This window comes from Myotis yumanensis, unplaced genomic scaffold, assembly GCF_028538775.1.
Source record: "Myotis yumanensis isolate MYYU_CA2020_CCGP unplaced genomic scaffold, mMyoYum1.0.hap1 SCAF_9, whole genome shotgun sequence".
Classification (NCBI taxonomy): domain Eukaryota; kingdom Metazoa; phylum Chordata; class Mammalia; order Chiroptera; family Vespertilionidae; genus Myotis; species Myotis yumanensis.
In genome coordinates, this window is record NW_027223760.1 from 33,287,354 (window position 1) to 33,302,294 (window position 14,941).

At 39.8% G+C, this 14,941-nt stretch overlaps 1 protein-coding gene across 4 annotated transcripts; it reads left to right on the forward strand.

Annotated features, from left to right (window-relative positions):
* SSBP1 (single stranded DNA binding protein 1) lies at nucleotides 1-9,977 on the forward strand. 4 transcript variants are annotated; one of them, XM_070424048.1, is made up of 7 exons: nucleotides 1-70; nucleotides 733-795; nucleotides 2,707-2,767; nucleotides 3,358-3,498; nucleotides 3,719-3,806; nucleotides 5,106-5,194; nucleotides 9,827-9,977. In XM_070424048.1, the coding sequence occupies exons 2-7, from the start codon at nucleotides 772-774 to the stop codon at nucleotides 9,868-9,870; spliced, it is 447 nt and encodes a 148-aa protein (XP_070280149.1). In that variant the 5' UTR covers nucleotides 1-70; nucleotides 733-771; the 3' UTR covers nucleotides 9,871-9,977. The 4 variants fall into 4 exon arrangements, with proteins under 4 accessions (XP_070280149.1, XP_070280150.1, XP_070280148.1 ...); XM_070424049.1 differs by having other exon boundaries at nucleotides 29-105; XM_070424047.1 differs by having other exon boundaries at nucleotides 30-135.
* Nucleotides 9,978-14,941: the final 4,964 nt, after the last annotated feature.

The window sequence follows — 14,941 nt, forward strand, 5'->3', positions numbered from 1 at the left end:
CGCGAGTCTTGCGTCACGGCCGCGTCGGGAAGTGTCCTCCGGTCTCGGAGCTGCCCGGCTGGAGCGTCCGGTGAGCGCGGGAGGAAGGCGTGATCTCTGTGCCAGGTGTCCGTGCAGCCCCGCGTCGGTCTGGAGGTGGTGCTGTGCTGTCGCTGTCTGTCCCTTCTCTTTCCGCGCGGGGAGGACTCCGCGTTCCCTCTCCCCTCCCGCCCCTCTACTTGGCTGGTTGGGAGCCCCGGCGGTGAGGCCGGGGCCCAGGAATCTGCCTTAGTCTTTACTAACCGGGATGGAGGCAATTTTTGCAGCAACAAGTTTCCGATTTAAGTCCCTTCATGACATTGTAATATTTATGGAGCCCTCATATGTGTTAGGAACTGTTTTAGGTGGATTGGACTTGACTGTGAGTAAATCCGACAAAAATCCCTACCCTCCGGGAGCTTGCCTTTTAATAAAAATTTAGAAGACAATAGAATGGAAACGAGAATAACTCAGAATAGGAACTTTTTGTATGGGTCGGAGGAGGAGGAAGTTAAAGGGGATAAAAAAGGTACAGGTGTAAGGTTTCCTTTGGGGGGAAAACTCGTCAAAGGTGCAGGGATGTTGATGTGTATGGTCATAAGATGGATTGCATAAATATCAGGAATGCAAGTTAGGAATTTAGGATTAGTGAATTTGTGCTCTTGCTATATGATGTAGTATTAATTTACCCCCCCCCCCTTTTTTTTCCTTCAGGAAAGGACTAAAAATTAGATTGTAGGAAAAGTAGAAGCAATGTTTCGAAGACCTGTATTGCAGGTAATCAATCACTTTTCCATAATTGTGCTGTTTAGATTTCTTCAGGCTTTTGACTGCAGAGGCAAAAGAACTTTGAGCTCACCCACTCTATGTGTACTTGATATGGAGGTTTGGAGACAGATTTTACCTGTGTAAATAATGTTCACTGAAACAAAAATATTTTCTAGTTTTTCATATATATGTATAATGGGGAGTCATTCCTTATTAAAACATGTTACTTACATTTAGATCAGCTCGAGAACATTTAAAATCTTTATTGATCCAAAGACTGAGAATCATTGTCCCAGCATTTTTCTATAAGGCATGTGGTTCCTTTTCTGACCACCTACCTTCTTTTTTTGTGTGAAATTTTATGAGAGTTTGAGCCAAAATGCGGACACATGCCTGTGAACAAGTACTGAAATGCTCTGGAGAATAACAGTTTTGCAGCTTCTTTCATGATGCTATTGAGATTAAGAAGGAAATTTAGGGAAGATTACATGGAAGTGGGAGAGAGCAAGGTGGGGATTGCATACAGCGGTTCTCAACCTGTGGATCGCAACCCCTTTGGCTGTCCTTTATAACACTTTCACAGGGGTCGCCTGAGACCATCCTGCATATCAGATATTTATATTACGATTCATAACAGTAGCAACATTACAGTTATGAAGTAGCAACGAAAATAATTTTATGGTTGGGTCACAACATGAGGAACTGTATTTAAAGGGCCAGAAGGTTGAGAACCACTGCATTACAAGGTAGTTAGGATTATGTACTCTCTTGAAGGTGGTAGTTGTGGCTTATTTCCAACGTGAGTTAACCTAGATGCACAGAAACAATGGCTTGCTTCAGGCAGAGATAAACCTTTCACTACATAAAAGTTATATGCTTGGGGAATGACTACCCACTATGACCTGCCCAGTTAGGAATTTAGGGTCAGATCACACTGTGAGGTGACTCTTCACAGAAGAGTCCATGTAGTCTGTGCAGGATGATCTTGATAATGCAGAATAAGTTGAAACTCTTTTCTTAACAAAAACTATATATATATATATATATATATATATATATATATACACATATATATATACACATGTGTATGTGTATATATATATATTCACATATTTATACATATATATACACACATTGAGAATCATTGATAGGCTGCCTCCTGCACACCCTTACCTACCTTCTTTGTTGTCGACTGCCTCCCAACCCATCTCCGCATACTGAGGAGAGCAGCCAAAGGTTCTGGGTTCTAGGCATGACTTGCCCCTTGCTTTCTGTAGGGTTTTGGGCAAGTTACTTCATCTCTCTGAACTTCATTTTTTTTTTCATCTCTAAAGTGGGGACAATTTTGCATAGTTTATAGGTATATTCTGAGGATGAATTGATAAGAGCTGAAGCACTTAGCTGGAATTGAGTGACGACAGCTGTTATTATCATTGAGTGCTGCTGTTATGTGCCAGCAACTACCTTTCTCTGACGAACTGATTTGGACATATCTTTGTACTTTATCAGGGAACCAAATTTGTTTATCTTAGACCTTTTTATTGGCCTATTGAAAGCATGAGTTTTTTCAGCATATGTTGGATTTTACCTATTGTGTGCAGCCACAGAAGCATCATAAACAGGAGGGTTATCACAAAAGAAACAGGAGAGGGCCATAAAGTAACTTTCTCGGGCATGCTCTCTAGTGCCTCCTTTGTACCTTTGGGCTCTGTAGTGGGCTGCCCTTAAGTGTTGCATGGTCCTTCTGGCACCGTGTGATGGAGAACATGGGAAGCACATCTCTTGTTTTCCGTGGATGTATATGCTGTAGGAGCAGCTGACTAGATGGTGACCATATGTGAGTAGGTCTTCTGTCTGCATTTGCTTTTCCCTGAAAATTCCAAAAACTTACATCCATTTTATTCATTTTTTCCACTTTAGGTGTTTCATAAATTTGTAAGACATGAGTCTGAAGCAGTAAGCAGCTTGGTTCTGGAAAGATGTAAGTAGTAGCTAATTTCCACGTTTAAAGTATATTTGTAGCAATGTGCTAATGTTCTCTCAAATGTGTTGCAGGGGTGCACTGGTGTTTTATAATCTGTAAGTCACCATGCCTTTGGCTCACATTTGCCTCTTGGATCTTGGCCTTGCCCCATCAGGCTGCAGGGCCTAGTGTAAATTGGGCCCTTCTTTATCAATCAGATCTCACTCCCTCTTGTCACTTTCCTGCCATATAATTTCCTTGAGTCGTAGTTGGTTATCTAAGTTACCTAGCGTTATGTGCTATTTGTCTGAGGGACTGAAAGTTTATGAAACCCGTTGTTTCACAGAAATATTTTCTTGTATTTATAAAGATTTTCAGATCTTAGATGTTATTTTAGTGACACGGTTTTTTAAAGGTATTTTAGAGAAGAATTTAAGATAAAGAGCTTACTTAATACTGGTATTTGTTTTGTGGGCTACTCTAAGAATAGTTTCTCCTTTCTTACCAACCTTTTTTTCCTCCCAGCTTCTCATTATGTGTTATTTCAACTGATTTCCCTCTTCAGGACACTTTTCTGAACCTCATTTTATCTATACATTGTATTTCAGCCCTGAATCGTGTGCAGTTACTGGGGCGAGTTGGTCAGGATCCTGTCATGAGACAGGTGGAAGGGAAAAACCCAGTCACAATATTTTCTCTAGCAACAAATGAAATGTGGAAATCAGGAGAAAGTGAAGCCTACCAAATGGGTGAGTATAAATGACTGGGGTGATAATTTTATCAGCAATAAAGAGGCATTGTTTAGTTTTAATTAACTAGAGATAAGTTACTTTTAGCAAAGACCATTCTTCTCTGACTTTGTTTTGTTCTCTTTGACACTGTGATGTTGGTTTTGCCAGGCATGTTGTTCTTTGGCATTTATTTTGTCTGTTGGCATTTGTCACCATGTTTCCTATTCTTGTGATTTAGGTGATGTCAGTCAAAAGACAACATGGCACAGAATTTCAGTATTCCGACCAGGCCTCAGAGATGTGGCATATCAGTATGTGAAAAAGGGGTAAGTGGGGGCAGGAAGAATCTTACAGTTTGAATGGTTTAAAAACTGACAACAAGTGTTCTCATGAATTGTGTAATTCCTTTGTTCCTGAGTACTATCAATTTATATTAACTCAGGAAATATTCATTCAGTGCTTAATAGTATATGCAGGTGTTGTTCTGTGTGAAAGGTGTATAAAACCTGGTTTAGCATTCTAAGAACTTAAAGTTTAGGGAAAATAGGACGTGAATATAAATAGGAGCAGATGAGGCCAGAGGGAAGGCAAAATGTACCAAGTGCCCTGTGAACAAGGCAGCATCACTGACGGCTGGGTCGTGCGTCTTGTCCTCCACATGATGGCCTTAGCAGAGGACCTGGAATGTGAAGCCTGGCACAGTGAGGTATTATGGTCCTATACACGTCAGTTTTTTATATTTGACTATTTTATATAGGCTACCTAGGTCCCTTTAGAAATGCTTGTATTGATTATGAATAAAAAGTGCTTTTTCCAAATCCACAGGACAAAAGGGTGTGTTTAACAGCAGTTGTATTCACAGTTAACATATTTCATGAAAAGTAATTTCAGCAGCCACTACAATTTCAATTTCTTTCCCATAACTGCATGCCTTTTCTTCATATGTACCTCCTTCACCATTTGTGTATGTATCTATGTCTGAGTAATGTGCATATACACATATAAACATGTAGAAAATTTCTAGGAAAATGTCTATGCAATTTCACCTGGTGTGTCTTCTAGCTCATCCTTCTAGATAGTGCAGAAATAGTCTTAGTAATTAACTGAGTGAAATACTAAGCTGAAAACCTCTATTTAGAATTTTAATTATCTAAGTCTCTTGAGGAAAACTTTAGGAATTGAAAAATAAGTGAAAATCAAATCTATTAGGGAGTCCAAAATCAAAGGTCAAGGAAAATGACACATTTGAAATCAATCCTAGATATTTAAAGGCTGTCACTAGATTACTCTTTCATTTTTACTATCTTTGCCTTTAAAATTTTTTTTTTTTTAATTTTAGCTTAAGATTTTGAATAAATTTTTTTAAACTTCCTTATGGACCACAGTCAGCTCAAGGATGAAAACATTGTCCTTTTTACTGAGATGAGTCATTTTACTGAGATGAGAATGTGTGTACATTCTGTTTCAGTACACTTAATTTTGAACTTTATGAAATAGTAGTAGCAGAAATGAGGTTATGTGTGATTACATATTTCATCCTTAGTGTATTCTCATTACTGCCCCTGATCTGACTCTTGTAAAGCATATTAGAATCTCCAGACTAAAAACTGTACATTTTATTTCAGGTCTCGAATTTATGTGGAAGGGAAAGTAGACTATGGTGAATATATGGATAAAAATAATGTGAGGCGACAAGCAACAACAATCATAGCTGGTAAGCTTGTGATAACAGCTGTTCTTTCCCTTCTTTAAAAGCTTGGTTGTGTTATAAGCAACTTTCACTGGGGCTGAGATACTGATGCTAATGAGGTTTTAAGGCAGCTCACTAGAAGAATGCTGAGTGTGCTTTGTGGGCTTGCTATGAGTTTCTACGCTTACCTATTCCTTTAGAAAATTACCTCTACACTCAGACCTTCTTAGTTCACAAGTAATGTTGAGTAGAGTATACATTGAACTATCTGTGCCAGTTCTTATTGGAGTTAGAGTCTTTGAAGGATATGGCCTAAATAGGGAGAAGCATGTGGGAAGATAGAGTTAGATTAATTGAGTGGCATTAGACATTTGTGCAGGTTTACTAGTATTCAGAACCTCTTTGGTACTTACCATGATGGTTTTGTTTTAAATCACTATTCTCATTAAAATAACTTAGAAAAGATGGACACAGCTTAAAGAAGGTGAAGAAGTTATCCCCTAGAGCAGTTTTCAAACTGTTTTGAAAATTCTACAAAAATTTTGAAAACTATATCCATTTGGACATCTTTAAATTGACATTAACATTTTTTCAATATAATATTGTTATTCTTCAATGTATTAATGGATCTAAACATAGCAATTTGATATCAATCATCATTTTTTAAAAATCTATGAACAAGTTCTTCAACATTTGGAAATTTTATAGTACAGTCATGCACCGCATAATGTCGTTTGAGTCAACAAAGGACCACATACACAGCAGTGGTATTATCTATATATATAAAAGCCTAACCGACCATTCAACCATCCGACTGGTAACTATGACACACAATGACTACCCAGGGGCAGACGCTCTGACCAGTAGCTATGACGTGCACTGACCACCAGAGGGCAGATGCTTAACGCAGGAGCTGCCGAGCTGTGGTGACTTGGCAGCTGCGGTTCTCGGGTGACACACCTAGAACCAGAGAGGAGGGCGACCTATTCCAGGGTGTGTCACCTGAGAACCACCCTCTCGCAATCTGGGACCCCTCAGAGGATGTTGGAGAGCCGGTTGTGGCCTGATACCCTCAGGCCAGGCCAAGGGACCCCATCGGTGCATGAATCTGTGCACTGGGCCTCTAGTCCTATATAATAAAGCCCTGATATGCAAATCAAATGGTGGAATGACTGGTCACTATGATGCACACTGACCACCAGAGGCAGACGCTCAATGCAGAAGCTGCCCCCTGGTGGTCAGTGCGCTCCCACAGGGCGAGCACCACTCAGCCAGAAGCCAGGCTCATGGCTGGCGGGCACAGCAGTGGTGGCAGGAGCCTCTCCCACCTCCACGGCAGCACTAAGGATCCCTCGGAAGGTGGACATCCCCCGAGAGGCCCTGGACTGCAAGAGGGTGCAGGCCAGGCTGAGGGGACCCTGCCCCCTCACCCCCCAGTGCACGAATGTCATGCACCAAGCCTCTAGTAATATTATAATGGAGCTGAAAATTTCCTAGCGGCTAGTGACATCATAGCCATTGTAATCTCAAGCACAGTGCATTACTCACGTGTTTGTGGGACGCTGGTATCAACAAACCTACGCTGCCGGTTGTATAAAAATACAGGATATACAGTTATATATAGTACAAAATACTTGATAATAAATGACTGTTACTGGTTTGTGTATTTACTTTTTATCATTATTTTAGATTGTACTCTCTCTACTTCTTAAAAAAAACTTTGCTATAAACAGAATGGGTGTTACACCCAGCAGCTCTTGATTGCATCATTTTTTCTTGTGCTTGACTTAACCCTACCAGACCGCTGTACCGATTTTTTGGTAATTTCCACACAAAGGTGGAATATTGGCACTAGATGAAAGGTAGATGAAAGGTAGACCTATTTTCTACAATGTCTCCAAGTTCCATCATATTCTAACCACTTGTTTGCATGTAACGATAACATTTTTCTATATTATGTTGGTTTTTTTCTCTTTAATGCTCAGGAGCTCAGGTATAGGGGACCGTTAGGTTCAGGGCTTCAGGTCTGGTAGGATTAATCTTGTGTATTTTTGTACAGTAATAGGCTGTACAGACTTGTAGCTTAGGAGCACTAGGCTATATCATACAACCTAGATGTGTAGTAGGCTATACTGTCTAGGTTTGTGTAAGGGAACTCTACAATGTTTGCACAACAATGGAACTGCCTAACAAACGATACCTCAGAACCTATACTCATCGTTAAATGGCACATGACTGTATTCCCTTTTCTCTGAACTTGTTTTCCCATCCCATTTTCTCCTCCGAAGCGTATCTTAATAGATTGTATAGTTAAGCATCTTCTATTACTCATCCAGTTATATTTGTAAGAAAAATACATACATAAATAGAAATTTTAAAATATTTTTTAAAATTCTGACAGTAAGATGCTCAATGTTACATTTCTTCTTCATTGTGTTATCATGGTTCTTTTTTCCCCATTCTTGGAGAAAGTGCTAAAATAAGACAGTAGTTAAGAACTGATTCTGTTCTTTTGTTCATTTTTATGGATATAAACACCGAGAAACTTTGTTTTTATAGATAAGTAGATGAGAATGAAAGACATTTTATTGTAGTAATAATGTCTCAATGTTTAGGATCTTCTGAGTCATGCCAAAATTATTTAAAAATTAAATTTTTCATTTTGGAAAATGTCACACATACAAAAGTGGAGAGAAATTTTTTTTAAAAACATTTATCATTTAGCTTCAACAATTATTAACTGAGAGCTGATACTACTTCATCTAAACTTCCAGCCACTTTTCCTCCACCTGGGTTATTTTGAATTTCAGATGTTATATTATTTCATCCATAAATATTTCAGTAGGTATTTCTGAAAGATATGGGCTCCACTTTAAACACAGCTACAGTGCTGTTAAGAAATTACTGTTAAAAATTGTTTTTACCAGTTATCACAGTGTTCAGAATTCCTTGATTGCTCAATAAATCCAAACATTATCTTACATTATTACATGTGTCTTAAGTCTCGCTCATTTTTTTTAAACAACAGAAATTTATTTTCTTATAGTTCTGAAGGCTGGACATCTGAGAACTTAAGTCTCTTTTATTAATCCTCACCAGAAGATATTTTTCCATTGATTTTTTTTAGAGAGTGGAAAGGATAGGGAGAAAGAGGAAAAAAAAAATCAATGTGAGAAAAACACATCGATTGGTTACCTCCCACACACACTCTGACCAGGGCCGGGGATCGAGCCTGCAGCTGAGGTACATGCCCTTGACCAGAATCAAACCTGGGATCCTTCAGTCCACAGGCCAATGCTCTATCCATTGAGCCAAACCGACCAGGGCAACTTAAGTCTGTTTTACTTAACACTTTTTTTTTTTTAAATGTTTCTCTTCCTTGCTCCAGAGTTCATGTTTTACCCACCAAACCATATTGGTAAATTACAATTTGTTGTAAATAATAATTACAATATGTATTTTCTTACTGGCTTTTTTGAAAGTATATTGACCTTAAAAACCAGCATGGGTAATTTTCTGCCTTCATTATCAGACCTTAGACAAGGTTCTTCATGACCATTTTGTTTTCATAATTCTTGAGTGTCTTGACAGTAAATCATTTCCTCCATGTCCTGTTCTTCCTTTGGCCATATCCAACTGTTCAAATTTTTTTCCAGATCTCCATATGGTATATAGATCTACACCTATGATTTCAGCAGTGGGAAACCAAGCTTCTAATAACATAATAATTGACAATTTCTAAATCTCTATTAACTATTTATTTATGAAGCATTTACCACTTTCATATTTTACTATAAACCAAATGGCACTCTTGTCTTTACACAGTGATGCAGTTCTAACAATCTCTTCTGAAATAAACATTCTGCACCAAAATATTCCATTTTTTGAAGACTGGATAGTCAATAATTATTCAGTCATTATATAATAACCATTTTTAAATAATTCCAAAGTTAAAAGAATCTAGATCTTTTGGAGTTATACAGGAAGTATTACTAATTCTTTTTCTTTGCATGTCCTAAACTAACTCTGTCTGGAACAGCATTTTAAGAGTAATGTCTGATGTTCTTAGATAAAAATGTTCTCTTTGTAATATTGATTAGTCAATCTTTTCCAAAGAATGAGTATATAAAAAGTCATTCTGTTTTAACATTTAAAAATAAAATGTCTTCTATGTGAGCGTTCAAACTTCCTTTAAAACATAAATAAATCTGTCCTTGCCGACAAGGCCATGTGTTGAACCCCGTCCTTCCCCCCACCTCCAGCATGAGGAGTGTTATGCCTGGTCCTTTTCTACGTGAGGATGTGCTGCCTGTTTAATGGCACCTGCCTGAGCATTGAAAGCTTTGAAGTTTGTGACTTGTTGTTTGGTAGAGAGTCATTGCTGAGAAGACCTTAATTGTTCAGGGAAGAAAAGAAATATGCCACCTCTTTTAACAAGGTCTGAATTGTTGACAGATAGCCGAAGCCCAGCTTTGAGCTCCATCCTGCCAATTGTATATACCTCTAGGGAACAGCAAGAGTTGTTCAGTATTTTGAGAATTGGCATAGAATCCTTTTACGTAACAGCACTGAAGTATATATGTATTAGAGGGGAATGATTAAATGGGATGGGAAAAGTGTTCTGAAAATAATATTTATACTCTGGCTTCTTTACAGATAACATTATATTTCTGAGTGACCAGACAAAAGAGAAGGCATAGAGCGGACCACTCTTCTTTGGCCAGTGTTTGGTATAGTCTCATTTCCAAATCATGTATAGCCTTTATAGTTTCTAAGGACAAAAATTAAAATATTCTTTTATATAAAATGATAATATTTCTCCTTTCTCCTGACTGTTGCTCTCCACTTCCCTTTTTGTGCCATCAACCTTGGTAGTTGCTGTCTAATGCGACATTCACTAATTGTTTATTCTTTTAGGGGTGGTTTCTATGTACAAGTATACAGAATAGTGAACTGTCAGGTTCATCTGCGCTATAGCAAAGGAATAATGTCCTTTAGGAAGACCCCTTGTTTTTTTGTGCGCATTTCTGTTATAGTATTGATTCAGTATTTATTGAGTATCACTATATGTTAGGCATCTATCTCCCTGTTGTAAATATTGATTTTCTTAGCTGTTTGCTCTGTGTACCTGCCCTTTAATGAGAGCTTGGTATAGAACAGACAGTGGATAAGTCTTGAAAGATGCATGATCCCAGTGGGATATTCAGCTTTAGCCCAAAGTGAAGGGAGTTGCTGAGCAGGTTGGTATCTAACCTGCCTTCTTCAAATCTTTTGTTTGTGGATAGTTTCAATAGTAGCATTTATGAAATGAAGTTTACTAGCAATAAAGACCTGAAATATAGCTAGGGGTGAAGTAGTTCATCTCTAGAGGATGGTACAGGGCTCTGGTTCTGATTCTCTTTCCTTTTATTCTCATCCAGAACTCTCAGGGAAGTCCCCTGACCAACCTTTAACCTTGCCTCCCTAGGTTGGAGCCTCAGTATGACATTTTCCTTTTCTTTTTCCACGTGGTTTGGATGCACATATACATAAGAGAAACTTGTATTCATGCAGAAAATTGTGTGCTTTTATTATAAGGTTCTGGAAATTACAGAGTACTAATAATTTACTAACAAGGATCACATGAAAGAAACACAGCTTTTCAGTGTACCTTTTAGTACTTAAAGTTTGCGTCAGTCCTCCACAGGTTCGCCTCTAGTTTGCTGCAGGGTTTTAGAGGTTGGCTGCTATAGAAGTTATTCATTCCATCTGGGTCAGGCCCAGCCTATGTATATGTGCCCTGGGGTACATGTCCTCTCCCCTCTGCCTGAGAGCATGCTGCTCACTGAAGCTTAGGAGGTGCTGGACTTGAACAGGTTCAGAATTCACACACTGCGTATTGACTCTTAATAACCACCTGAAAGGAATTCTGAGCCTGGGGCACAGGGGCAGAAATTGTGTCCTACGAGATCCTCGTAAGCCGAGGACCTCTTCTCCAAACTCCCCCTGCAGACTTCTTGAAAGGCTCTGAGGCTGGGGCGGCAGAGCCTGCAGAGTCAGGTGTTCAACGCGGAGGCCTCAGATGTGCTTTGTACTGCAGACCTGGCGATTGAAATCAGACAGGTTGTGGGAGTACGAACTTTGCCCTCCCACTGAGGCAGCCCCATCTGCTGCTCCCAACATGTCTAGGCATAGAGGAGATATGTGGAACCCAATAGCAGTAATAGAATGTGGGGATCATCTGGTCCAAGTGTGTCCCACATTTCCCTTTTTCAGGTATGGTGTCGGATAAACCTGCCGAAATCTGCTCTGTGACTGATTTTGAGATTCCATGTTAAGTGGAGAGAGGAGTATGATACATAGAACAGTGGGAGAAAAAGTATCAAGCAGCATGTGTGGTGTTATCCCAGTTTCCAAAAAAAAATTTGCAGTTAATATAATTATATACTTAGAAAAGTCTAGAGGAAGAAACATTAAATGTTATGATCTCTGGATGGGGGGATTTTGTGTGATTTTTCCTTATTTCCTTAAACTTTTATATATATGTCCTAATTTTAATTTTTAGCATTGAAAGTGTATTACTTTTTTAATAAGAAAAAAATAAAGCTGTTTTCATTTTGGGGAAAAAAAACACCTTTCCATTATTTCCAAGGCAGGCTTGCTAAACTCAGTCACCTTCAGCTAGTACAGCTTCATGTACTGGAGGGAACAGGTAATCAAACATTCGTGTTTTTTCCCCCATCATCTGCATCTTGGCATCTCATGCTTAGACACTCACTTCTTTTATTTTTTTTTCTAACCTCTTTTTCTTTCATTTCCCCCTTAATATGTGTACACAACCCAGAGCAACCAACTGTAAAGACCAACCCAGATGAGATGCACTGTTCACTGCCTATACAGTTTTCAGCCAACATCCATTTCTTAAATACCACTGGATGATTAATCTAGAGATATCCAAAAATACCAAAGACATGCTTCTGTGGCTGTTTTGAGAATTCCTTGTCATTGCCAACCGGGTTACAGCCTAATCTTTGTAGCTCAGGAGAAATTAGTAATAGTTTCCCTTTGTTCCCTAAAGAACATGCAATTCTTTTCTTTTTTTTTCTTAAATATATTTTTACTGATTTCAAAGAGGAAGGGAGAGGGAGAAAGAGATAGAAACATTAATGATGAGAGAGAATCATTGATCGGCTGCCTCCTGCACGGCCACTGTTGGGGACTGAGCCACTACTCAGGGATGTGCCTTGACTGGAAATTGAACCATGACCTTCTGATTCATAGGTTGATGCTCAGCCACTGAGCCACCCTGGCTAGGCCATGCAGTTCTATAAGGCAGGTTTGCCGTTGATTCAGACTACCCTTTGCCTCTGTCCAGCTCAGCCTAGCACAGCGACATTTTAGTGCATTGTGAATATTTGTTTTTCAGTTGGAGTTCACTTAGACACTGACATGAAAATGAGGGCAGGATCATTTTACTGAGTTATCTGTCAGGGTTTGCATTATAAGCCATGCAGATAGGTGGGAGCAACAGCAAACAAATTTAAAATGCGAGATGATCACAGGTAATGAGTTTAGAGAAATCTCTTACAGTAATCGTACGAATGGCTGACATTTATTGTGTGCTTACTGCCTGCCAGGCTAAGTGCTTTTATCACTGTCTCATTTAACTTTGACCCTAGGAAGAAGGTAGTATTAGCCTCATTTTACCTGGGAAGAGGAAACCCTAAGCAGAGGTTGAGTAGCATATTGAAGTCATATAGCTTAAAAGAGGCAACCTTGAGTGTGAACTTAGGTATGTGAAGTTTTCATTTTGTTTTCTTCCCACTGCCTGTTTCCTGGCACCCTCCCACTCCCATTGTCCCTAGAATCCACAACTCCTCACTGCTAACCTTCGACCAGCCCCCCATGCAGGACGCATATGAATCTCACAGGGAATCCTATATAATAAAAGGGTAATATGCAAATCGACCGAACGGTGGAACAACTGGTCTCTGTGATGCGCACTGACCACCAGGGGGCAGACACTCAATGCAGGAGCTGCCCCCTGGTAGTCAGTGCACTCCCACAGTGGGAGTGCTGCTCAGCCAGAAGCCAGGCTCACGGCTTGCGAGCAGAGTGGTGGTGGTGGGAGCCTCTCCCGTCTCCTGTGGCAGTGCTAAGGATGTCCACCTGCGGGGAATGGGCCTAAGCCATCAGTTGGACATCGCCCGAGGGCTCCTGGACTGTGAGAGGGCACAGGCCGGGCTAGGGCCCCCCCCCCCCCCAAGTGCACGAATTTCATGCACCAGGTCTCTAGTTTAATACATAATTGGTGGGGGAGAATCACACGTGAGGGAGAAATACCTCTATCTTTTTACTCTTTCTGATTTTCATTCGATAGCCTACAGGAAAATAAGTCACAGCTAATGTCTCTACCAGGTTCTCACATTCCTCTTTTAACCAAGCAGTGCCTCTTCTGGTTAAAGTCAGTTCATTGTGTGTGCTCCTCATTGTTTCCTTCCTGTGGAGAGAGAAATTGTTAGGAAGATGGTTCTAGAATTTGTCAGGCTCACTGGAGAATGAGACTTGGCAGGTATCGACAATATTTGAGCCCCCTCTTGCTGCTATATTTGCCTCTGTGCTAGTCCCACAGTCTGTGATAGGACTGTGGATGTTTCTTTCGGCCGTCAGAATCATGCAGCCACAGTAATGAAATTTCTCTTTTTGTCTCTTTCCTCTTCATCCTTTTGCTCTCGCCTGTGCTTTTGACCTCAGAGTCTTGTTAGTCCATAAAGTAGTACATCTTGACATTTTAGTTTTTCTGTTGCACCTGTCATTTGAGAAAAAGTGGTCTATCATATTAGTTCCCTTAAGGCTATGCTGTTAGAAAGCCTGGATTTGAATCCCTGCTTCCCTTACCAGCTGAGTGGTCTTTGGTGAGTTTCTTAACTCTCCTTGCCTTGGATTTTTGTTGTTTTGTTTTCTGTGAATAAACAGGGACAATAGTAGTATCTACTTTAGAGGTCTACTGTGAAGAGCATAATAAATAATATATGTAGCTTACTTATTAGCACGGAGTGACTGGATCAAGTGCTCAACACATACGGGCTATTGTTATTGCTGTAGTTATTTTAAACAAGGCATGTCACTGTGTCACCATGCCCATTGCATCAAATCCCATAGATACTTATGAGAGCATATTAACTTCAGTGTATTGTACTTGATCTTTTTTGTTGTTGTTACTAACGTCCATGATTACTAAGCACATATGCCTCTTGGGATATGTTTTGTTGTTTGTTTGTTTTTACTCTTCCATGGCTTTTTACAATTAATTTGGGCATCTGTTTAAACTCAAAAGTCAATTAGATACTTGCTGTATGCCATGTATCCTGCAGGCCTGAGTGTAGGGATGAGTATAACAGGAGTCCTGCATTGAAGGAGCTCCTGATTTAGGTTGATGAGGGTTGTGTGGGAAGGACAAATAGGAGCCTGTGTAGCTAAGTGTAATATGGTTGAAATAAAGTCCTGTGTGGGGCACAGAAGAGCATAGTTAGGTTAGTGTTTAACAGAAGAATCAGGATGGACAAAGGCCCAGAAACTTAAAAGTGTATGAAGCTGTGAGAGAGAGAACCATGAAGAGTGGGTCAGGCTAGATCAGAAAGGGCCTTGAAAGCTTGCAGAGGACTTTGGCAGTGGGAGCTCTAGAACAGTGGTTCTCAACCTTGGCTGCACATTAGAATCACCTGGGAATCTTTTTAAAATCCTGATTTCTGGGCCTCATCCTCCGGAAATTCTGTTTCTTTGTTATGGGGT